This window comes from Pholcus phalangioides, unplaced genomic scaffold, assembly GCF_987345545.1.
Source record: "Pholcus phalangioides strain wild (caught in Gottingen) unplaced genomic scaffold, Ppha-v1.0 ptg000007l_1, whole genome shotgun sequence".
In the NCBI taxonomy this organism is placed as follows: Eukaryota; Metazoa; Arthropoda; class Arachnida; order Araneae; family Pholcidae; genus Pholcus; species Pholcus phalangioides.
Window position 1 is genome coordinate 24,214,968 of NW_028301600.1, and position 24,284 is coordinate 24,239,251.

Consider the following 24,284-nt stretch of genomic DNA (forward strand, 5'->3'; position numbering starts at 1 on the left):
TCCTAGGGAACTTGTTGCAAAATGTAGGCGGTGAGGCCTGGGTGGGTCCATGCCCTAAAGAAGGTCCTGCTTTTATGGGTGGTTTTGTTGGATTCTCTCTCTCTCACTGTAAGTGTTAGTCACTAATATAAAAACTTTATATCTTCACACCTTAATTTTTCTTCTCAGCTCTCCAAACCACCTGTCATGGCCCCTTTCTCCATTTTCTTCGTGGCCCCCTTGAAGTGTCCCAGTACCACAAGAGAGCCATATAGCCCCCGGTTGAGTACCACTACTTTAGAATTTCCGCAGAGGAATATGTACGAGGTGTATGTGTAGTTTAGTAGTAATAAAAGCCTGTCCACAAGGGCCCCGAATCAAATGGGGGGGGGGCAAAACTTATTGAAAGCTTTCACTAATTTTGAAATTATTTCTTTCATAATTTCTGGATTTTCATTAATTCTGTAATTACTAAATTCCGGATTATTTTCTATTAATCTCATTAATTTTGAATTGTTTTTAATAAATTTTAAAACTATTTTTCATTAATTATGGAAATATTTTTCATAGATTTTGGAATTATGGATATATTTTTCTTAGATTTTGGAATTATGGAAATCTTTTTAATAGATTTTGGAATTATGGAAATATTTTTCATAGATTTCGGAATTATGTTGTTCTTTCATTAATTTAAATTCGTCATGTTTGAATTTTCATTAGTGTTTGATTGATGTGTGTTCATATTTTCATATAGATAATTTTCAGCATTCCTGAGTATTCCTTAATGATGCCATACAATTTTGGATGTTTTTTTTTCGAAAAATAATGCACAAAATCATGAATCTAGAGGGAGCCAGTTCTGTGTCAATGGTGCAACTAATATCTGGATGAATTCAAAACGGGATTGTAAGTGGATTCGTACAACCTATCTGGATAGCCAATGCTACTCACGCAAGTTTTTGTCATGACTGGGGATACGTAAATTTCGTATTTACGAAATAGATTCGAAAAATGCGGAATTTGCTAAATAAATGTCATAAACCTGAAATTTGCGAATTTTGACGAATAAATGCAAAATCTTCGGATTTTGACGAATAAATGCAAAATCTTCGGATTTTGACGAATAAATGCAAAATCTTCGGATTTTGACGAATAAATGCAAAATCTTCGGATTTTGACGAATAAATGCAAAATTAGGTAAATAAATGCCCTAAAAATGCAAAATTAGGTAAATAAATGCCCTAAAAATCCAAAATTTGCCAAATAAATGCCGCGAATGCGGATTTTGACGAATAAATGCGAAAAATATCAAGAATATGCAGGTTTCAAAAGCAGAAATTGGTCACAATTTTGCTCAGTACATGCGTCTTGCGCCCTATTACGTGCTTTAAAAGCCAAAATTCTCTTGCATAACCTAGGTCACCTTGTTACATGTGATTTTTTTCCAAAATACGTGCCTTAGTTCCGGTAATTTTTCTTCAGTTTTTAAAACGAAGTTCTAGGTCACTCTTAAAATGCGAGTTCAGTTGACTTTCACGCTTCTGACTTCTGTAAGAAAATTAAGGAAATAATCGGCAATTTGGGACGATGAAGCTATCCATTCCTGCAAGTTTTGTGGTATAAGTTGATAGTCTTGAAATCTATTGAGCGGTAGTAGTGGCAGTAAGGGCATTTTTGTAGAGACAAAAAAACATTTAACAACTGAGAACGGTGAATCGAAGAAGGACACAATATTATGCTAAAGACAGCAACAGATAATTCTGTAGACATGATATGACACGATGACTATAGATATTGAATCTAGACATCACATCCAAACTCAACGATTGAAACCTACCGGTATATTGATATTTTGGCCATTTGCAGCTGCAACATCTCCTACATCATCTTTCGACCGAAATTTATTACTGAAAAAAAAAAAAAAAAAAAAAAGCTTTTTTCCAAAAAATATTTTTTCTCATAAGTATAACCCAAAATATGCATAACCTCGGCAACATAAGTATGTTAGGGCCATGCATATGCACACACACACACACCATGTTTCTACGTTTATCAATTTGTTAAACTTTTCCCAGAAGAATGAGTTTCATGTACGGTTTAGTAGTAGTAGTATTCAAGTGTAAAAAAAATTTGGTACTAAAAAAACTATTTTCAAGGGCAGCTATTAGTTTAAATTTAAAACGTTCCATAAAATTATAAAAAACGCAGCCGTAATTATGCTTGGGAAAAAAATGCGTCGATTTTCGAGAACAAATGCAAAATTTTTGATTTGCAGTTTTGCTTTTGCCAACAAATGCAAAATTTTTTATTTTCAGTTTTGTTTTGGCCAACAAATGCAAAATTTTTGATTTTCTGGTTTTTTTTGGGTTTTTTTTTTTTTTTTTTTTTTTTTTTTTTGCGAATAAATACGAAATTTCCGATTTCATAATTCTTTTTTTGCTAAATTTCGATTTCTTATTTGCGAAATTTAGATATCTCTAGTCACACATGACCCATAGGTTAAGAACCCCTGCTTTAATATGTTTATGAACCCAAGAAGGCAATCATTTTTATCTTGTTACTCTATCTGATTCAATGTACATACTTCTAGTAGTTAACTTCCGGAACAAATTATTCAAAAAAAAAATGGTGTAACGGTGAACTTGAGTAACTCCTTCACTAATATTTTTTTTTCCTTCTCACAATTCGACAAAGAAAACGAAACCTACCGTTTAGTAAATGTTCGCGGACAAAAGCCTTGTGACGACGCCAAATGGAACGCATTCCGAAATGTGTGATCTATTGTTAGAGAACGCCGAGAAGAGCAAGTTCAGTGACGAGGTAGGAAGAGCTAAGATTTTCTAACCGACGCCAGAGAAGATCCACTTCCTACAAACGACCATTGCATTAAAAACGAATTTTGCTTTTTCTGTTGTGTCTGTGGGTAAACTTGAGCAGCCCTCACTCAAGAGGTGCCTTTAGAGCCACCCTGCTTAGATATCCCTTGCATAGAATAATATTTGAAATCGAACTGTCTCATTTTCAAGTCAAGAGTCAAAACTATGGCTACTGAGACATTGAAGTTGATGAGGAGTGAAAATTCTCCATGGGGCTTTCGCCTTTCTGGAGGAAAAGATTTTGGTGTAATCTTGACCGTTCAGAAGGTCAGTATAAGTCATTTATTTATTTACTCTAGTCGATAAGAAAATTTATTTTTTAATCGTTTGCGCCAAACGGCTAAATTTTGAGCATTAAGTAATTGGTGAAAAGTAGCGGTTAACAGTCAATGTTGAGGTCTAATTATATTTGGCACCAAAAAATTACTATTTATTTTATTTTCAAATACTCTAATCTCAAATTTTTAAACAAATTTGTAAAGTGTTTAAATTTGAACACTTACTTTTTCTCTTAACACAATTCTTATAATAAAAATTCATTGATATTCTCTGTTGAAGGACATCAAAAACCTTACATACTAAACGAATAGGCGAACTTCAAACATTGACACATAACTGAATCTGGACCCTGTTTAGGTGAATGTCTTGATGCATGTGGATTAAGCTTTATAAGATAAATGCAAATCTCTTAATTTCTATTGGAGAAAGTTTCAATTGTATCTCTAAAGCGCTGATATTGCTTTATAATCTCTAAATCTAATAAAGCTAATCGTTTAGAAGTATTGTTGTACCATCTACCCTAACATGTAGGCCTACCCTAACAAAGGCATTGCTGATTGTGGTCATCATCTTGATATTTTAGAGAATGGGTGGACTATTAAAAATAATTTCTTAAAACTAGCCAAAAATAATTACATTATAAATTATTAGAATGCATGAAATTCTATGCTTTCTTTTAAATATCTGAGAATTTTTTCCTGATTTTGATGACCTATAGGAAATTTCAGGTATCGCCAGGTATCTTCAACCTGTTGATCGTGTGAGCACCGCGATACTCATTGAAGCACCCAAAAATGTTCGATTCGTACCCACGAGGTCTTAACAACACCGTAATGAAACCATTCTTATTTCGACTCTCATTCAAGATTTCAAACTATACTGGTTTTAATTTATGCATACGACGGAGTTGCCATGTGAGTGCTCCTATTATGATGTTGGGCATAAATGGTGCTCGCGACTTGAAAAAAGTTGAAGACCCATGGCATAGTGTTGAGCTAGGCTCTATTATAAAGCCGTGTTGGAAGAGATCTTGGCAACTATATACGTCCGGTGCAGAGTTCTGGTGTTCATGACAAAGGTGAACATGAAAACTTTACAAATTATTTTACCATAGGTAAGTTCTGGAAGTATAGCTGCCGACACAGGACTAAAATGCGGCGATGTCGTTTTGGCAATCAATGGACAAGATACGACTCAACTCAGACATAAAGAGGCACAAGACGCTGTTGTGGGTGCGGGAAATGTTCTTGAAATCACTGTGCAAAGGTATATATCTCTTCTTTGATTTTGAAGACAAAAAATTAGTCATATAAATTTAGTTATGTGATTTTTCGCATCTACGTTTATTATCTTGTCATGCACTATATCAATAATTCGGAAATTCCCCCTAAACTTTCTACGCTTGTAGCACCCTACAGAATTAGATTAGACTATCGAATGTCTCGTGACACTATCCTCGATGCACTTTAACGGCATCCAAAAGTACCGTGACTTACTGGTTGGTAAACACGAATAATAATTTATCAAAAAAATTATGGCACTCTGACTGACCTCACCGTTTGAGAACTACTGCTTCAGTTATCTCAAACTAGGCAAAGACATTTAAGGTATCTTTCTAAACGATTTCTACGCGTTGCTTGTGGAATTCAAGAAAGGAAAACTTTCCAATTGAAATATGTTTTTACTGAATTCATTTCAGTACAATGTCTGGTAGCTGAAATACGAATGTGCGCTTGCTTTCTCTTGTTATTGCGTGGATATTTTTATACGTAGAATTTAACAACTGATTTGAATTTGACAAACAATAAATAATAACATTACTTTTTTTGTATAATATTAATACCTGTAAAGTATTAACAACTAATTCAAGGTGTAGAAAATCACAGATATATTTAGGGTTTATAATAGTGAGTTGCCAACGGCTGACTCATCAAAACGTTCTGCTGTTCGTTGCTTTCCTTACAATAGAAAACACGGATCAACACGTGACCTTGTCAGAATAAAAAAGCATACCTCTCTTCACCGTTTACTTCGCGTTTATTTACAGAGATACGAAAAAGAACAACGTGCAGCATTCAGCAGTAACTTCGGAGGTAATCTCCGTGTAAAGTCTGGTTCCAGCCATGAACGCGCAGACGTTTGCGAATAAAGCGATGACACACAGAGCATTTAAGATTTTAGTAGAGGACATTTCATACATAGCCAACTACAAGAATCACAATTTTCTTGACAGTTCATCACCACTTACTACTAGCGATCGGCCCACGAGCTCAATTTAGTGTCACACAAATATCGTAGTTAAGAATATAATCTTTTCTCATTATCAATGCAAAATTAATTTGCAACATACGTTTTTGAAACGCGTATTTATTGTATACAATTAACGTAATAAAATATTAATTGTTCAAAAGGTCTGAAGCTTGTTTCTTTTAAATTTTTATTAATACAGGGGAGGAGCTAGTTCTTTCAAACCATCTATAGCCAAGCAGGTGAGAAGCTCTCTTATAGTATTTTTTAAACTGCTTTAATTTTTGTAAACAATACGCGTCAAAAATGAATGCCCTGCGCTCAATTTTTGTAAAATCAGTCGTAATCATATATATACTGAAATGTATTTTGACGAACAGTCAACTTTTTTTTTCTTTCAATTTTTCCAAAGCAAACCTATTGAAGCGTTATTCCTTTTGGCTTACACTCTGAATATTGCCTCACGTGTTTTATTATTGGAATGCCTTTTAAGAGAGCTAGAAATACTTTATTTTCATCAGAAAAATACTTTGGCTTCCATTTTGGCCATCTTTAAATTTTTGATTTCGTTGTGTGTGCTATTTTTCTGCTCGGTATATACTCACCTCCGAAACGTCTACGAGAATTTTCTTCGACAATGCCTATGGTTTTTTTGTTTGAAGATAACTATTCAATCTGACAGACACATGCCTATCTTTCTCGAGAATGGTATTTAAATATTTAAATAGAACCTGGTATATTTTAGCAAGACTTGGAAAAAATCACTGGTGTTCTAGACAATCACGACGTTGGACAAGCCTACTCTAATATTAGGACATTGGTATGAATCAAGGCATCCTGTAGCATCTGGAATTAACTTTGCTATCTTGTGTCTCATATTCTTGCTTCGTGAGAGAAACCAATATCTCTCATCACTTCTCATAGATTGCCATTTCGTAGTAGCGTATTTTGGCATGAATTTAAACTCTAAAAAAAAGTTAAACGTTAGCAATGTGATCCATTTAACAATAGTCAAGGTATATCAATAAGTAAATGATAAAATGATAGAGATTCATGTCTGACGGAACAACAATTATAAATGACGAATACTTGAACAGTGGTGCACAATCATACATTAGAAGGACGTTGAAATTAAATGCAATAAAAATATTTTTACTTCAATTGTTGCTAGATGTATGCGTATTATAATAGAACATATTGGAAGGGAATTAAATTTCAGACCTACTGTATAATCAAATTATTGTACTTGATTAACAATCGGGAAAATAATAATTACTATATTCTAAAACACAAATATACAGAATTCTAATTTTTAGATCTATTTTTATTTAAAAAAACGTTTGTGCTCATTTTTTTAACGCATAAATTTTCACTTTCTGATCATCATACTATGAGAAAGTGTATAAAAATCTCTCTTCCTCCATGATTTTTCTATAGAAATCATCGTCAGATAATATTCAAAACATGAATCAATATAATGGTACAGTAGACCCACAATCATTGGGCACAATCGCAAGAACTTTAACGGCCCATGCTGAAATGATAGCACCTGGAGTTATGGGGTACGTAATTCTGTTGAGTTTTCACTAAGTCTAATTCTACTGTGAAGTACTTTATATTAAAGTATTGTGAAGTTACCCGTGTGACTTAAAATACCGTATTTACTCGCATATAAGACGAGATTTTTATTGAATTTTCACTGCTTCAAAAAACTATAGGTCGTCCTATATGCGCGAATGAATATCTAAACGTAAAATGTCACTAAAAGACGAAAATAAATCTATGAAAAATTATGAATTAATTCAAGAAATAATTTCAGATCTGATGATAATTTTTATTGATTGAAAATGATTATTCGGGACTTTTTTATTAGAAATTCAATATTGATGATAAAATTGAGGTCAGAATCAGGGAGTAAAATAATTGAAAATTAGTGAAACTATCGAAAACTAATGAGAGAAATAGTTTCAGAATTAATTAAAATTCAAATTGGAAGCGGTATATAGCCCAGGTCGATAAGATACTCGCTTGAAGTTCCAAAGGATGTTTAGAAGTGTCGGGAGTTCGATACCCATTTAGTCCTGGGTCAGAAAACTTTCCTGACACAGGGGTACAACACAAACGGCGACATGACCATAGAAAAAGATTGCTACCCCAGGTTAGCGCACCAACCTCTCGATGAGTATAAAAAAAAAAAAAAGACCGCCGTTCGGAACCGGCAGTAAATTGTAGGTCGCGGTCTAATTAGCCCTCGTGTGCAGAAAATGACCGTGGTGCGACAAAAATGATCAAATGAAAATTCAGATTTTATGAAAGACATAATTTTTCAGAATTTATGAAAGTTTTCTATTTTTTAGGACCCTTGTTTGATTCAGGGCTCTGGACCAAGCACGGGGATCCCAACGGTGGCATCAGAGCCGGGCCGCATAGTATTTTGTAACAACATTCCGAGCACCTCCCACAATTTATTCAGAAATCCCCCCTACACAATAATATTCCACCTTACGTCACATTGCAATTATGTCGTGCTGCCCTAAAAATCTTATATCATTATTTGTGAATAAACGAAATAAGATGAGTTAAAATAAATCTAGCTTTTTTCTTACTTTTTAATCATACTTCGTCCTATATGCGAGTAAATACAGTATATACTTTTCTCTAATCAGATTAGACAAGCTAATGTTATTAACGAAGCTCGATCAGCATTAGGCCAAATGCCTAGTGACGTGTAACTCTATAATGTGCAAAAATTTTAAATAATGCCCTATAAAACTTTTCATTATAAATATTTTCAGCATTAATTTTATGAAACCAGAACACCCCGTTAATACAAGATCTGAAGTATATCGGCTAGTTCAAGAGGAAGAACAGAAAAAAGGTGAAAATCTATAGAGTTTTTTTATATCAAACATTTTCTAATTTATTTTTATGATATATTCAAGTTTATTGTCATCGTTTGGGTTTTTATAGGCATTTTATAACACAATGCGTACTCGACGTTATCTCGTTACTAAAATTTGTTTCAACTAAAAATTTTATTATTAATAATACTGTATTATAGGCTACTGATTCATTGCCAAGAAAGATATCAAGCCGCAGAAAATTTTTTTTTAACTATTCGCGAAGTTTTTACTTGTAGAGATAATTGGTTTTTACAAAAATATACGAAAAGTGGGATTTTTTTCCCATATCAAAAACAGTACGTTATCAGAAATGTTAAGTTTTTAGCATTTCATTAGTGGTGATCACTATCAGAATGCTAAACGAAAGATCTAACGAAAAGATCTCACTTTATTTCGTATACATTCAAATTGAAAAGGTTAGTAGTGTTTTTATTTACTTAATCATAATCGCTGCTGTGGATCATTGGGGGAATTTATCCTGAAATTAGTGGAATTTGTGTGTGTTGGTTATACGTAGGAAACTAAGGTATAACTCCAGAAAAATTAACTATTGTTCTACTACTACTACTTGTACTTGACTTTTTTTTTTTTCCAAGCCGAGCACAACTCAGGTCTATCGCCATAGGCAATTTACTACCCAGTGAGTTGTGCCGGAAGTGTAAGTACTAACTAACCGTTGACTAACTAGTTGACTAACCGTCGATAGCTCAGTTGGCAGAGCGGTGGACTGTAGAAGTGTAAGTACCTAACAGTCTGAGTGCGTATCTAGTGTTGTGTATGATTTTTCAGTGCTGCCATCTATATCTCAGAAGTGAAGTGAGTGATGTGTAGTGACTGAATATTTGTACTGTTGCTCTCTGTGGCGAGACTTTTTAACGGGGAGATCGGCTCGCATTTGCGCCTCGAAGTTGGAAACCACAGAAAACCAACTTTAGTCGACCACCACTGGGCGACGGTGGAGCTCGAACCCGGGTCCCCGCGATGCGAGTCCGTCACTATGACCACTCGACCACCACAGCGGCACTTGTACTTGACTGCACATGCATCTCGTACACATTCCCGTGCAGAGTTTTAAACGGATCGGTGCATGTGGGGACGTGTGTTCTAAGGGTAGGTGTGGCCCTCACATATTTATGTTGTCAGAGTCGTGCATGATTCGTGTTCTTGTTGGTGCTGCCAGCAAGAATCATGAACGGAGATACGGGGGGAGAAAAATGTTTCAAATGATGTCACTCATAATCTTAAATGCCTCGTTCAAATGAAAAAAAAAAATATTATTAAAAAAGTTACAACATTTAAATTTTTATACGGTCTCTCCTGTCCTCTATAACAAAAAAATTTCCATATTTCTACGTGCAATGTCCGCTGAGATATTTGAATTCAAAAACCGGAGAAAAAGGGGAAAATACAGCATAAACTAACGGACAACGCTCCTTTCCCTCATTTATGTCATTTCCCTCCTCCCTCATTATTAAACGGGGCTCTTTCCCCCGTTTTCCTCTGGTTTTGGAATTCAAATATGTCAGCGAATATTGCACTTAGAAACATGGAAATTTTTTTGTTGCCCTTAGGAGAGACAGGGCACCAACTTTCTAATTTGAAGTTAGAGGACAGGGGGCTGTATGAAAATTTAAATTTTGTAACATTTTTTTTAATATTTTTTATTAATATTTTTTTTTCATTCGAACGGCATTTAAGATGATGGGCGATATCATTTGAAACATTTTTTGTAATTGAAAGTTGTCTCTCTCTCTCTCTCTCTATATATATATATATATATATATATATATATATATATAAAACCAACGGTTCAGGAAATAGCCATTGGACAACGATAAGAGTGGACACCCTGTATATATACATAACTATTGTTCTACTGATTTAATCATTGATTTTATAAATTTTCTGTGACCTTTGGATCACCCGTATTTCTTTTTCAAAAAGCAAAATCACCCACGCCTCCAACAGCACCAGTTTCACCTCCAGTGATTTCTCCAAGGAGATCGGCACCAGTTAAAACTCCTCCACCACCTGTTGCGCCAAAGCCTGTTACAACTGTCACTGCCCAACCTACACCGGCATTCGTGACAAAGAAACCTGCACCACCTCCAGCTCAATCTGTGGGATCTTGCTCTGATTGTGGGAGATATATCACGTGAGTTTTAACATCATTTTCGTCCTTCTATGAGAAGAGTGTTTGTGACCAATATACACTAATGTCTTTTACAGTGGAAAAATAAATCCACCATTGCGCCAAAACTTTTGATAAAAACCGCACTCCTCTATCATAATTTGTTCCTTAATAAGAACTTTCAAAGTTTTTGCAGAACTCTGACACACCCAATATACGTGATATTTTACGCTTTTTCTGGTCTAATGTCCTGAATTTTCTTTTTAGGAGTGCTTTCGTTAGAGTCGGAGAAAGAATGCTTCACGAAGACTGTTTCAGATGTAGCACTTGCGGCACGTCTTTACAAAACTCTGGTAAAATAAATCAATGACTGACATTTATACTTACTTTTCTATGCGTAAAAGTTATTTCTTTTCAATTAAAAATACATGATAATGGTATTCTATTTCAGGATACGCAAGCATCAACAATAAATTGTACTGCGAAGTTCATGCCAAACTTGCTGCCAAGGTTATAGTTGCAGAAATGGATTCGATGCCTTCTCAAGCGTATGATTCAGATTACTCATTGATATTCACATTAAATAATAGTTATTTCATTTAAATTTGATATCAATGGCAATATCTAAAAAGTAGCCCACAGCTCTGCGATCAGATAATTTTTCATTATCATAAATGCACAATACACACGTTATTCCATTTGACAATACGCTTTGTTAGAAAATTATGTCTTGGAGTACCTCAATATCCTGTAGTACGCACAAAATAGTCATATAAATAAATCAGTAATCTACTAAAAAGTAATCGTAATTTTTTTAAATTTTATTAATGTAGTACAAAAGAAATCTCTCCTCTTTCATAATTTTCTAGGCCAGTAGACTTTTCAGCACCACCACCACCACCAGCATCCATCTGCAATGCAGTCCCACCTGCTCAGATGACACCCTCAGCAGCACCAATGGCTCCTACTCCATTTCAACCCACTCCTATTTCAGTTCCAGCACCTTACATTCCACCTGGTAGTCAAAGCCTAGGAAACTTACCTCAAACACCGAGCTCTTCTGGAGGATTGACTTTCCGAAGCATCTCACCTCAACCTTTCAAAGTATAAAAACATTTTCAGCGCTGACTTCTATTATTTTATAAACTACAGGGTGGGCAAAAAGTCCGTAGAAACTTTAAAAATTCATAAAAACCGGAAAAATAACCGAAATAAAAAACGGTTTGGAGGGTAAGCATCGCTAAGTCACGGGAATTTTTTCAAGACAGAGGGGGGGGGGGGAATGCAAAAACAGCCGACAGGTGGCGCTGACATACAAAACTCAAAGACAAGATACGCAAACAACGAATATAATGTCTCCAAATCGTTTATTACAGCAGTATGCGTTCGACATGACATGTGTTATCCCATGTGGTGGTAGTGATCATGTGGAACACATACTGCTGTAATAAACGATTTGGGGGCATTCTGTTCGTTATTTGCGTATCTTTTCTTTGACTTGTGTACGTCAGCGCCACCTATCAGCTGTTTTTTTTTCCTTGCCTTAAAAAACATTCCTGTTACCTAGCGATGCTAACCCTGCAAATCGTTTTTTATTCTGGATTTTTTTAAAGTTTCTACGGACTTTTTGCCCACCCTGTACTACGTTTGCTATGAATGATTAGTATCTGAAAATATTCGATTATGATCCAATTAATTGATTAAAATTTTTTTATTAACCGGTTCAAAATTTTAATCGATTCTTTTAGAGAATATCTGGAGATTTTCATAGCGTTGCTGCTCCAAGTAGCCCAACACCTCTATCAGGACCGTCATTCATCCATGATTCCACAGGATGTCTGCCTTTTGAAGCAAAACCCTACATGCCAGCCACAGAAGTAAGTTCCAAAAATCAAAGCTTTTTAACTAAGTAAAGCTTTCTTCTTCGTAAATACAAAGTGAAATATAAATTAATTGACTGAGGAACTGCAAAAAATTATATGATTATCTAATTAGGCTTACTTTCTTATATCATACTTACGTGAATGATTTGATCTTAAAAATCTGTGTCTGCCTTTCTAGAATCTTTCCTCTTATCAAGCTTCGTCACAAATGATCCAATCATCACATACGTCGCAAACCATCCAGCAAACAACTATGGTATCCCAGCAATCTTCTCAGTTCCAGATGGATTACAAACAGGTCATTGGTCAACAAAGTAAGCACATTTCTTATGAAATTCTAAAATAAATCGCATTTTGAATGAGTAAAATATTTATATAAAAGTAATTCTTCGAAATATTCCAAGACACATCTTATACGAATCCAACATAAATTGAATTTCGAAACACACTATACCATGAATACTAAAATTCAAGTCAATGCCCTACAAAATAGAGGCCATTTTTTCAAACTCTTCGGAAACTTATACCCAATCACAAAGAGCAATATACTTGATACTGTACCCAGCATACTATTAATCCGATTTTTAGTAAAAAATTAAAATTAATCGAAACTTTAAAATAGCGTAATAAACAAAATCAGGTAATAAAAGCTGTATTTTTATTAGTATTCCACAGTAGTTGTTCTGCAACTTTATAGTCATTCACCAATCAGTTTACAACTGACCCTCATTTGTGAGTCAGATTCTCCCTACTTTTATGAATCAGTATGTAAAAATTTCGATAATAATTACAATCACAATGTCTTACTATCTCCTTCTATTATTCATATTGTTAGGAAAAAATTGCGCCCTTTGAAATAAAGTGAATCCAACTAATGTTAAATTTTCTTGCTTTGACACAATTCTGTCAAAAAATAATATTCCCGGGATTTTTTCAAAAATTTAAACGTGTAGATCAACATTAGATCAATGTTTCCAATTCATGGGATTCGACAATAAAATCTCAATAAGCTTCATCTTGTTAGAAATTATACTGTACTTTTATTACCTGTCTATGGAAATTCATCTGAATCTACATATACTTTATTCTCTTTTGTACATTTTGCTTTTGAAAGAAGGCACGAAATTTGTTTGGCCACCACCAAAGCCTGAAGATATTTTGAACGAAAGGAAGGTTGGAACTTCTGTACCCATACCAACTCCAACCCAACAACACTACTCCCCGTTAGCAACTCAGTCCTCTCCTCCCGAAAATATCCAAAAAGCTATGCCCCAATCCATGCCAGAAACCCCAATAGCCCTATCTGAAACCCCAGCCCCCCAGAGTTACATACCGCCTCCTTTACCCACTACTACATTCCCCAAACCCGAAGAAACATTTATACCAACCATCACACCTGTTACTGAATCAAAGCCATCGCAAACATCGGCGGGCAGCTCGGCTCCAGGATTCGCTCCTGTTTTACCCCCAGTAGTGGATACAGAAACCAAGAAAGATGGCCTCGGTGGTGTTCCTCAGGCGGGAGTACCCACAGGGGCAGGTTCTAGAGCAGCGCCCCGAAGAGGCAAAGGACAACTGAAAGAGCAGATCCCAGGCTGCAGAATTCCGATCTGTGCTGACTGTGGATCACCTATTAGGTACGTTTTCTACACAAACGAATGACGAATGTTTCGGTTGCGAATCTTGCATGACTCCGTTGATATTTCTTTTTCTTCGGTTTATTCTATTGAAAACTCAACCACCACGATCTTATTGAGTACTTGTTTTCCTTTCTTTTAAAACATCTATTGCATCATATCTTTTTTAATAATGCACTCAATATTCTCAGAGATCCCTCATTGCCAATTTCTAACTTTGCAGAGGGCCATTTATCATTGCTCTTGGTAAGACATGGTGCCCAGAACACTTTCACTGCAACAACCTGCACTGCAAAAATGCATTACAAGATATTGGATTTGTTGAGGAACAAGGTCAGTTATATTGCGAAAACTGTTATGAAGCATTTTTGGCTCCCATCTGCAACAAATGTGGGTCAAGAATCAAAGGAGTAAGTATAAATAGAAAACGTTTTTATCCAATCCATTCAACATAGCATCTACTCCTTCGCTGAGTAATAAATGGTTTTACACCACCCGTACCTATAACAAAGCGTTGCATACTGTCATTACTGAAATGAGTTCTTGATGCTAAACATAAGAAAAATTAAAATCTGCAAAAAATGTTATAATATAAAAATAGATTAGATTCATCCTATTTTACACTGGCATCATGAAATCAATAAAAGTAAGAGATTCATTTTCAACAAATCCAGTTTGGATAGTTTCTATTAAGATATCCGACTACGTTCGAGAGCACTTTTCTATAAAATGGTACTGGAGTGAACTTAAATAATATTTTTTAATAGGAAGTGTTTCAAAATGGTGAAAACAATAATAAATTTTGGATTACTTATGTTATTTTCTATGAAAAAGTCATTTTTATGTCAAATTTTAAGCAAAATTCGTGTAATATTCGAAACACAATTGCAAAAAATTCTATGAATGGAATGTTTTGTTATTTTCATAGTACATTTAGATGGTAATGGTGCAGGTTATGAATCAAAATTTAAAGGATTTTATGGTATATTCATAAGTTACACTCGAATCTTACTGTACGTGTAAATTTTTAGAAATTTCATCCTACATATCGCCTATAAAACACTGTAATTAAACAAATTTATGCGATTAGATCTTAGATTTTGGTTCATAATCTGAAAAATATAAAGTAAAATATTATATTAAAATTTCGTAATAATGCAATGAATAGATATTCAGAAATTGTTTCAAACTCAAGTAAAATGTCAAAAACAGCATTCTCCGTATAAAACGCGTTAAAAGTTTTCATTCACGGAGATTACTTGTATGTAAAAACACAACACTAAAGTGAACGTAACTTTGATTCTAAGCATCATATCAAAACAAGGCCTGTTTTGGAATCACAACAAATAGGGCTTTCATAAAAATAAAATAAAAATCGACATCTTTTCTCTTCCAAAATGACATTTTCAACGTTGTCGGATATCTTAAATTATGTAAATTTTTCAACACGTATCATTTTTGACACTTTCAGGATTGCTTGAACGCTTTGGAAAAATCCTGGCACCCTGAATGTTTTCTATGCGCTTATTGCCACAAACCTTTCGGAAATTCTTCATTTTACCTAGAGGATGCACTTCCTTACTGTGAGAAGGGTTAGTATATGTTGAATAATCTTTAAATTCTTTATATCAAGTACAAAAAAAAAAACATGTATATAATTATCATACTTAAGTTATTTTAATTGATGATTTCTCACCTGATGTTGTCATTGTTGTCTTAATTACAAATCACTATATTAACGGGAAATATCCTGTACAGATTGGAATGAACTGTTCACAACAAAATGTGTACAGTGTGGATATCCAATAGAGGCTGGTGATCGATGGGTCGAGGCATTAAACAATAACTATCATTCGCAATGCTTCAAGTGCAGTGTAAGTATATACATTTAGTCATTAATTAGCAAAAAATAATTATTGATTCTATTTATATATAGGGTGTCCGGGCCAAATGTATCCAAAAGTAGTTCGAGAACTACTCATGATTAGTTATAAATTTTATTTGCATTAACTCTGAATGAGTTTATTATCATGATAGGCCGGAGCCCTTATATTACAATCAAGCAGCAAAAAGAACGGCAAATAGGTGACGCACAGAATCATCAAATTAGATCACTAGGAGTTACACAGAAATGTCACAATGCAATACAAAAAAAACGGAGAAAAAAGAAAACACAACAACAGCAGCTCAGAAACAAATCGAATTAGCCTTGCAATAATTTCCTTATTTGCATTAAAGAGGGCAACTTCTCAAGTTGCATGAATGGTATCATCTGTGGTGGCCTTTACAGATGTCCAAACGCTGTTCAATCTCATGTCAAGTGTTTAGTAACATTTCAGGTATTATTAGATAGACTGCTGCAGAGATACGCTGTTTCAAATTATCCAAATCGCGAATGTTTTCAGGTACACAATCATTTAAGCAAAAACGTCCAATGACGTCATGTCCGTAAATCTGAGGGACCCAGGCAGTGGAGCCCTTTTATTCCGGTCCAACGTCCGGGAAAGATGTTATTCAAAAACTCGGTAAAATCTCCATAAAAGTAGGGTGGAACAACATGCGGCTGAAAGATAAAATTTGAAGGAATTTGTAAAATAGCAAGGTAAAAGGGTACTCCCACTGTCAGTCCTGAAAAAAAAAATTTGGACTATTGATTCTATTTTTGTGCATCCCTAACTATATGTTGACTGGCAATCAGCGCGCATCTTCTGTGAAAGGCAACGCAAAGCAGATGTGGAAAGTGCGCATGTGTGACCTTGGTAGCAAACTTGAAAAAAAAACTTGGAGCAAATTTCATAACTTAGCATGTGTGTTTAGCCAACATCATCAATAGCAGAAAGCCTCCAAGCTGTAGGTGAGATGGCCTTCTTCAGTGACGTCACGAGCTTCGCGCGGAGGCCTTCTGCTATAGATGGTGTTGGTTTATCTGTTGTTTTATCGCAGTTTTAGCCATTGAATACGTTCAATAACTTAATGAGCTTTTGAATACCTTCACCCAGACATCCTGTCATAGGCGTACGCAAGATTTTCTCAAAAGGGAGGGGTTTCAGTTTTTTTTTCTTTTGAAGGAGGGGTTTTTACGTTTTTTCCTGCAAAATAATACTATAATCTCGACTTTGGGGTAATAACCCCAAAATCCCCCCCCCCCCCCTGCGTACACCAATGCACCCTGAGCACATGTCAGTTTGTGCTTCCTCATCATACTTCATATTTGCGGTAGGGAATCAAATATCCTATGCACGTTAGTACTATATACAGTATTTAATTCTTTTTGTCGTAGACACTACACAAAAATTTACAAAAAAATTTACTTGGTTTTACATGAACTAATATTTTTTTTTATTTGTTCTAAGATTTGCAGCAAAAATCTAGAAGGACAGAGCTTTTATGCAAAAGGTGGGAGACCATTCTGCAAAGCCCATGCTCGATGAACGAATACATAACGAAGATATTACGCGAAGAATCGCAACTTCAAAGAAATTACATTCGGAGTGGGTTGAACATGTATGCATGAAAAACATGAAAACACGTCTTTTATTTGTCATTTAGCTTTTTTTTTCTCGTATAATATCAATGTATTACGTGATTTTGTTTGTTTGAATTAATGAAAAATTGATTATGTTCTCGTTCCCGGATTGTCTGCAACACGAAAAAATGACTCTGCGTTTAAGAATTTTAATTTTTTTTTCAATTTAAATGTAAAAACATTAATGATGGCTGGCTGTCTCTTCAAAACATTGTGTAAAGCACCTTCACATGGAAGGTCGATTTGAAAGGTTTTGAAAAACAAATGTATGAATTTACAAAATAATAAAAGAACATAATTGAAATCGGATTATTTCAAATCAATATTATCATATAAATTTTTTGATATATATCATACAAATTTTTCAATTTCAAAACACGTGTCCCTTTCAATGCAATCACGAGAAATGAGCAAATTTATATAGACTTTTCACTCTTGTCTATAAACAAGTAAAGCAACTAATGTAGTAGATACGTCAAACCCCATGGGAGAGAATTATCAATGATTAAAATGTTCCAACTTCCCTATAATTTTGTTTGATGAATTCTTCTACCTGGTCACTTTGACATCAAGTAGCGCTTACACCCCTGAAATATATATGTTTCGTTTTGATTATGAGCATTAAATGGTCATAATTCGATCCACCACATGGTTCGTAAACTCAGTCGTTTCCGTTTATTAATCTATTACTATAATATCAACTGAAAAAAGTTATTTATAACCACCAAACTGTAATTAAGCCAGCAGCAATAGCCTTGGTTTTCATCACAGAATGACATCGGAAAACACGCATAAAAATATATGTATATGTTATACTATTAAAATTCAAGTCATGCAGTATATTCTGGTGCCGTGTCACTGTGTGGTTGTGTGGGCATCACGAGGGTGCGGATTCGATTCCTGCGGGTGACACAGTGATGGTCGGCTAAATTTGGTATTCTGTGGTTTTCCAACTTCCAGATGTGAATGCGAGCCAGTTTTTTATTTCAAGAAGTCTCTCCACAGAGAGCAATCAGGTAACAACATTTAAATTCCCGCATAAGGGTACGAACATAGTGCACGTTTGTTTCCAATTCTGCGAGTCGTCGACGTTACAGATTGGTTAAAAAACTTGAAGTTCAGGTTTTTAACCAATCAGCAACGGCACTGACTTGCAGATTCAGAAACCAGCGTGACTATGTTCGTATCCCTATACATAAAAGCAATGACTCGCCGATTTGTTTCTTTCGGATTTTGAAGAAAAACACCTTAACACTTAATACCAAACATGATCAAACCTGTGTATAACGATACTGTAAGGACCTAGGAAAAATATTGTTATAGACAAGTTATCGTTATCATTTGCAATATTTTCTATTGAATAGGAATTCCACCGGGACCAAAGAAAATACCGTTATAGGCAGGTTTATTGTTACAGACAGTATCGTTATACACAGGTTTCACTGTATTAGAGTTATATGCACAATATATCAACAGCGAGCATGCAGCAATTCTTTAGAAGTTCTCGGAAGAATACTTATGATATGCATATGCCATTTCATAGTGTATCTTGGTCATCTTTGGTAAAAATGAAAAGCAAAATTTCTAATTTGCGAGAAAATTTTTATCAAAATAATTCATTGATAGTGAGAAGAACGCAAATTTATATTTGATGGTATGTGTGTTACTGCCAAAGCCCGAAGTGCGGCCAGTTCACGAATTGGCCAAGAGTTTTGAGCAAAATCCGATTTTCAGAAATGGTTCGGGCTTTGGCCGGCAAAATCGTGAAGTGGCCGGAGACCCCTGGCCAATGTTCGATGTGCTAATGTAAGACGGTCCAGTAGGCGCCAAATCCATTTTTTCATCACTAACGTGTGATACGTATATGGCTATATATAGAGTAGCTGTATTGGATAAGCTCCATGTGACGAGAGAAATTTGAGAGAAAAAAAACTATTTATATAATAATTATAGATATATATATAGTTTTTCTGTCAAATTTCGAATAAAAAAATGATTGCCGCATCGTGATTGCGGATTGATGGTTGCCATAGCTAATGTGGACATAATTATCACTAAAAAATACGCCAACTTGGCGATGACCCAGAATCATGTCTTTTCTTATCGGACTTTGGCCAGGGTTCTTCTGCCACTTCACGAACTGGCTGGCCAAAGCCCGAAATTCAGATATTGACCAGGTCAATTTACAACGAAATTGGCCAATTTCGGGCTTTGCAGTAACATATACATCTTCAATTTGCAAGCTCATTCCCAGGATTAAAGTTAAACTCCAAGCCAAATTTCGAAGTCTGGAATTTCTAAAATCGACTTTTAAAAGTGGCGTTATACCGAAATCGCGTAAAGAGAGGGATACCTGTAATTCTTAAAGAAAAGAGAAAAGAAAACGTATTCATCTCGACAGAATTTCCGTTCTCGTTATAGCGAATATGTGCTCTGATTTTCATCCATAAATAACTCTCTATAAGCGAATATGTTTTTGTACCTCTAACATTAGCTGTTGGCAATCACTTGCGGATTAATAGCGAGATTCTCGTTATAAGCCGTACTCGTTATAACGGACTTTTAATGCACAAAGTAATATCAATATAACGTAGTCGAGCGAGGATATCACATTTATTTATAAAATCGATAGTTTTGAAAAAGATTGAAAATGCCAATCTTCCCCCCCCCCCTTTCATATAAAGGAAGATAATGGCTGGCATTTGTATCGGGCATTAATATATAATAGAAACGTTGAAAACGATCTGGTTTTGATAGGTACTTTTAATTTCTAGAAAAGGACTAACTGTGTCTTGTTCTAGAAATAAAGACATTCCCTATGGGAAATCAACCTTAAAGTAACTTAAAAATAGTAAATGAGAAAAGAAAAGTTCATAATGACCCTAGAGAATAAGTATATATCCCTTTCTTCATTTATCTGAGTGGTATGCAGATGCGTAGGGAACAACCGAAAAATAGCAAAAAAGAAAAATGGAAGCCGTAAACGTGTTCTCTTGATGTACCCTGGGCTTTTGTATTCATCGAAGCTGCTCGCTCAGGGATACGCCCTTTCTTCATAATCAAATAAGTAAAGGATCAGCACATGAAAGGTTTTTGTTAAAAAAAAAAAAAAAGAAGAAAGAATCGATCTCTTGAGGTGCCTCGTAGGGATTGCATCGTTTTGGCAGCGTTAAGGGGTTTTAGGCAAATTTCCGCATTTTTTGTGTCTGGTTAACGAATGGAAACTAAGAAATGCATTTGTTACGGTATGTGTTACCATGTGTCGTTGGTAAATTTCACAAATACGTGATAAAAATTTATCACGTTTATTTGTGATTATGCATAATGCTCTAGTGTAATTAGTGGTGCCCGAGTGGCATGGTGGTAAGATGCTCGTCTACCATCGTGAAGGTTGTTGTCAGGGTCCCGGGTTCGAACCCAAGGGAGGATATCGATAAGATATTTTCCCTGACGAACTCGAGGCGACCACCGATAGACAGCGCCTTCACTTCCAACCCATCTCACTAATGGCAGTAAATTGCACTATAGCGATATGGCCAGAGTTGGTGAAGTAGTGTAATTAGTGAATTTGATAAATATGATAAAATTCTAAATGTGTCTAGTATGTGATTAATATAGTCGGACTCCAATACATTTATAATGATAATATAAATTTTACGATCGTACCCCGATATATAATGATGCTAATACAATACATATAGAATTATCACGTAAAGTATATCATATTATCATCGATTTATCATATTTACCAACGACGCGACGCTTGGGTATTAATTATGCATAATCGTCGGTAAAAGTGATTAATTTAGGGAAATTTATCAAATTTACCAAAATGCTCGGCGATTATGCATAATAACCTGTTATTATGTATAATAACCAAATTTATCTTATTTACTGTAACGCATTCATTGACCGCGAAAAATGCTGTTCATTATACAACTTACGCAACTCCAATTGTTAACATTCATCTTGTTTCGTGTCTGTGCTATTTAATCACATTGCCTAGATAGGTAAATTGCATGTAGAAGACAGTAAAATTGATCGATTTTACATCCGAATTGACAGAGAATGGTTACTTTCGAGTACAAATAGTTTATTTTTTGGGCAAATCTGAATATCTTGGGATTTCTGGTAAGTTAGCCGCTAGAATGTGTGGATAAGCCTATGGGGGCGATGAGCCAAAGAGTACAAATACAAATACAAAAACAACGCCACAACAGGTAAAATGCCCAATGAGTTGGCTGAGAAAAAGATGCCCATGACAAATATGGATGTCATATATTTCGAAAATACAGAAGCTCAATTAAAAATGCCATTACAAACATTTATATGCATGATAAAACATTATACAATGCCTATAAAGAATACTTATGGTTCTCTTATTCTAAGTATGGATAGCTTCTCGATTTACCCTAAAAAGTTTATCGTATTTCTTTTTAAACGTAACGTGTCAATTGTGTTAGAATTAACTACCCCCGGGGGTAAGCTATTCCATTCATTAGCAACCCTATCAGAGAAAAATTCCCTGAGACACCATAACCTCGAATTGTCCTTTACCAATCGATACTCCGTGTGCCAATAAGGACACGCGTAGCTCTTCTCTGCACCCCTTCAACCAACTCAATGTCCCTCTGTAGGTATGGTTTCCAAAACCTTACAGCATACTCCAGTCCAGGACGAACTAAGCCTCGGAAAAGCGGAAGATTGACTTTAGGAGAACGCGAAGAGACCTTTTTGAAAATGAAACCGAGCATTCTATTCGCTTTTTTGACCACCGCTGAACAATGTTCAGAAAACCTAAGCCGCTCGTCAATGAGAATTCCCAAATCTGTGACCCTAGTTACACCATTGTGAATAGTGACACCATTCAACTCGTGACGGGCGTGTATAAATATTTTTAATTTATAAATGTATAAGGCATAAATGAAACTATAGAAAACATTCTTATAAAACACAACAATAGCTTGTGCGTGGTCAATTCACCCTAGCTCCTTCGAAATCCAACTTTACTTTGTTGACGGTCTTGACCAACTGTTCGGCTTTGACTGAGTCCCTACAAGCCATATACAGAATAATAACCGGGGAAAAAGTTTATGTAGAAACGCTACAGAACTTCGTATAAGACACCATTATTCTCATTCCACAACAGGAAAAATCACTAACATTTAAATTTAAAAAAAAAAAAAATTTACGTTCCTTTAACTTAGCCCGGGATTACACTATAAAAGTTCGATAAAACGTTCACAAAATTTGAAAAAAACAACAATAAGCTTATTGGTTTAATAAAAGATTTTTTATAAAAGATTTTTTATCAAACTTTTATAATGTAATCGGCCGGGTAAGGCCTACACTATCAAGTTTTGTAGAAGTTCTTTTATAAAACTTGAAAAATGAAACCAATAAGGTCATCGGTCGCATTTTCAAGAATGTAACTAATAACCTTATTGGTTAGATTTTTCATGTTTTATAAAAGGACTTTTATCAAAATTTTATAGTGTAATCCCGGCCTTACAGTTTAAGGTTTCTTTGAGAATTTGTTTTCGAGAATTCATCATCCTGGACTGAATTATATGGATAATTTCCTTAAAATTTGATGATTTGCTATTTATCATTTGTTCATTGAAGATTTATAATTTTTATTTTATTTATTTACTTAGTATACAAACCTGTGAAAGGCCAAAGGTCACTAGGTGCACAATACAATCAATGAAATTGGAAGGAAAAAGCATGGGGTATATCATTAATAGTAACAATAAATTAATCAGACACACGAACATATGTAGAGGGGGAAATGCATAAACGATGACACTAATAAATATGTTTAAAAAAATCCCCGAATACATAACAAATATTAAAATGCCCATGTATACACAAATAAAATTCAATATAGGATAAAATAAAAAAATTAAAAAAAAACCATTCAATATATGAATAAAATTTATCAAACTTACGAAAATGGCCGGTGATTATATATAATCGCCGGATATATCACATTTATTGTGACATAAATAGCTTAAAAATTATTTTGAATTGTTTAAGAAATATGATTATATACTTTCCTATGGATCGATGTTGTAAGTCAAGGGTACTCACAAACTTTTGGAGTGCGCGGGCCATTTCATTGGTTTACAAACGTGTCGCGAGTCTTAAGTGAATGTGACAATCTGAAAATGGGCCGCGGACCAATTAATTGAAGTTAGAATATTCCGGGGGCCACTTCAGTGATCTGTAAATGTACCCCAGGTCACTTGAGTGGTCTAGAAATCTACCACGGAACACTTTATCAAGTGAGGGTGTGGCGCGGGCCACTCATTTTATCTAGAGCAGCACCCCAAGGTCACTTAAATAATCTGTAAATGTGCCGCGGGTCACTTAAGAGATCTGGTAATGTGGTGTCACTTAAACCATCCTTAAAAATCAGGTTCTATGTCACGGGTCACATTTGACCCGCGGGCTATAGGTTGAGCATGTATGCTATAATAATTTCTACAGGGAGGAAATAAAGACCGAATTTAGCAGCTTCGAATACCGTCTTTCCAACTAAACTAAGCTAGCTTAACCGTTGTTAAATGTGTTAGACATGAGAGTTCGAAAGTTTCATCTATCAAAGAGTGAACGTTTTTTGAATGGACAGTAGACTTCCGCAGTCAGCTAATCTAGTCACGGAAGATTGTTAAATCTTTTTTCCTTTTTGATTTTTCATGTCACAGACGTCTTTTCCCTTTATCTTTGAACATATAACATTGCCTTGCGAGACATCTCTAAATCGTGCTACCGATTAAAGGATCATATTTAGACACCGCTTCATTTCAGTCTAGCTCCA

General features: G+C 35.0%; 1 protein-coding gene across 2 annotated transcripts; it reads left to right on the top strand.

The window, feature by feature from the left end:
* The first annotated feature begins 2,759 nt into the window (after window positions 1-2,759).
* Window positions 2,760-17,765, top strand: LOC149085095 (uncharacterized). 2 transcript variants are annotated; one of them, XM_089232884.1, is made up of 16 exons: window positions 2,760-3,122; window positions 4,249-4,400; window positions 5,584-5,623; window positions 6,819-6,943; window positions 8,177-8,259; window positions 10,229-10,439; window positions 10,683-10,768; window positions 10,867-10,963; window positions 11,285-11,519; window positions 12,164-12,292; window positions 12,477-12,612; window positions 13,413-13,935; window positions 14,159-14,345; window positions 15,407-15,527; window positions 15,694-15,809; window positions 17,289-17,765. In XM_089232884.1, exons 1-16 carry the CDS (start codon window positions 3,021-3,023, stop codon window positions 17,364-17,366), a joined length of 2,421 nt encoding a protein of 806 aa, XP_089089010.1. In that variant the 5' UTR covers window positions 2,760-3,020; the 3' UTR covers window positions 17,367-17,765. The 2 variants fall into 2 exon arrangements, with proteins under 2 accessions (XP_089089010.1, XP_089089011.1); XM_089232885.1 differs by having other exon boundaries at window positions 2,882-3,122; window positions 13,416-13,935.
* The last annotated feature ends 6,519 nt before the right edge of the window (window positions 17,766-24,284 follow it).

What these genes read in the sequence shown, in the direction of transcription:
- LOC149085095 (XM_089232884.1), top strand. Translation starts at nt 3,021, where the DNA reads ATGGCTACTGAGACATTGAAGTTGATGAGGAGTGAAAATTCTCCATGG. An exon ending in CTTGAAATCACTGTGCAAAG is followed by an intron (nt 4,401 to 5,583) that starts GTATATATCTCT and finishes TTATTAATACAG; the next exon opens with GGGAGGAGCTAGTTCTTTCA. An exon ending in ACAGGTCATTGGTCAACAAA is followed by an intron (nt 12,613 to 13,412) that starts GTAAGCACATTT and finishes TGCTTTTGAAAG; the next exon opens with AAGGCACGAAATTTGTTTGG.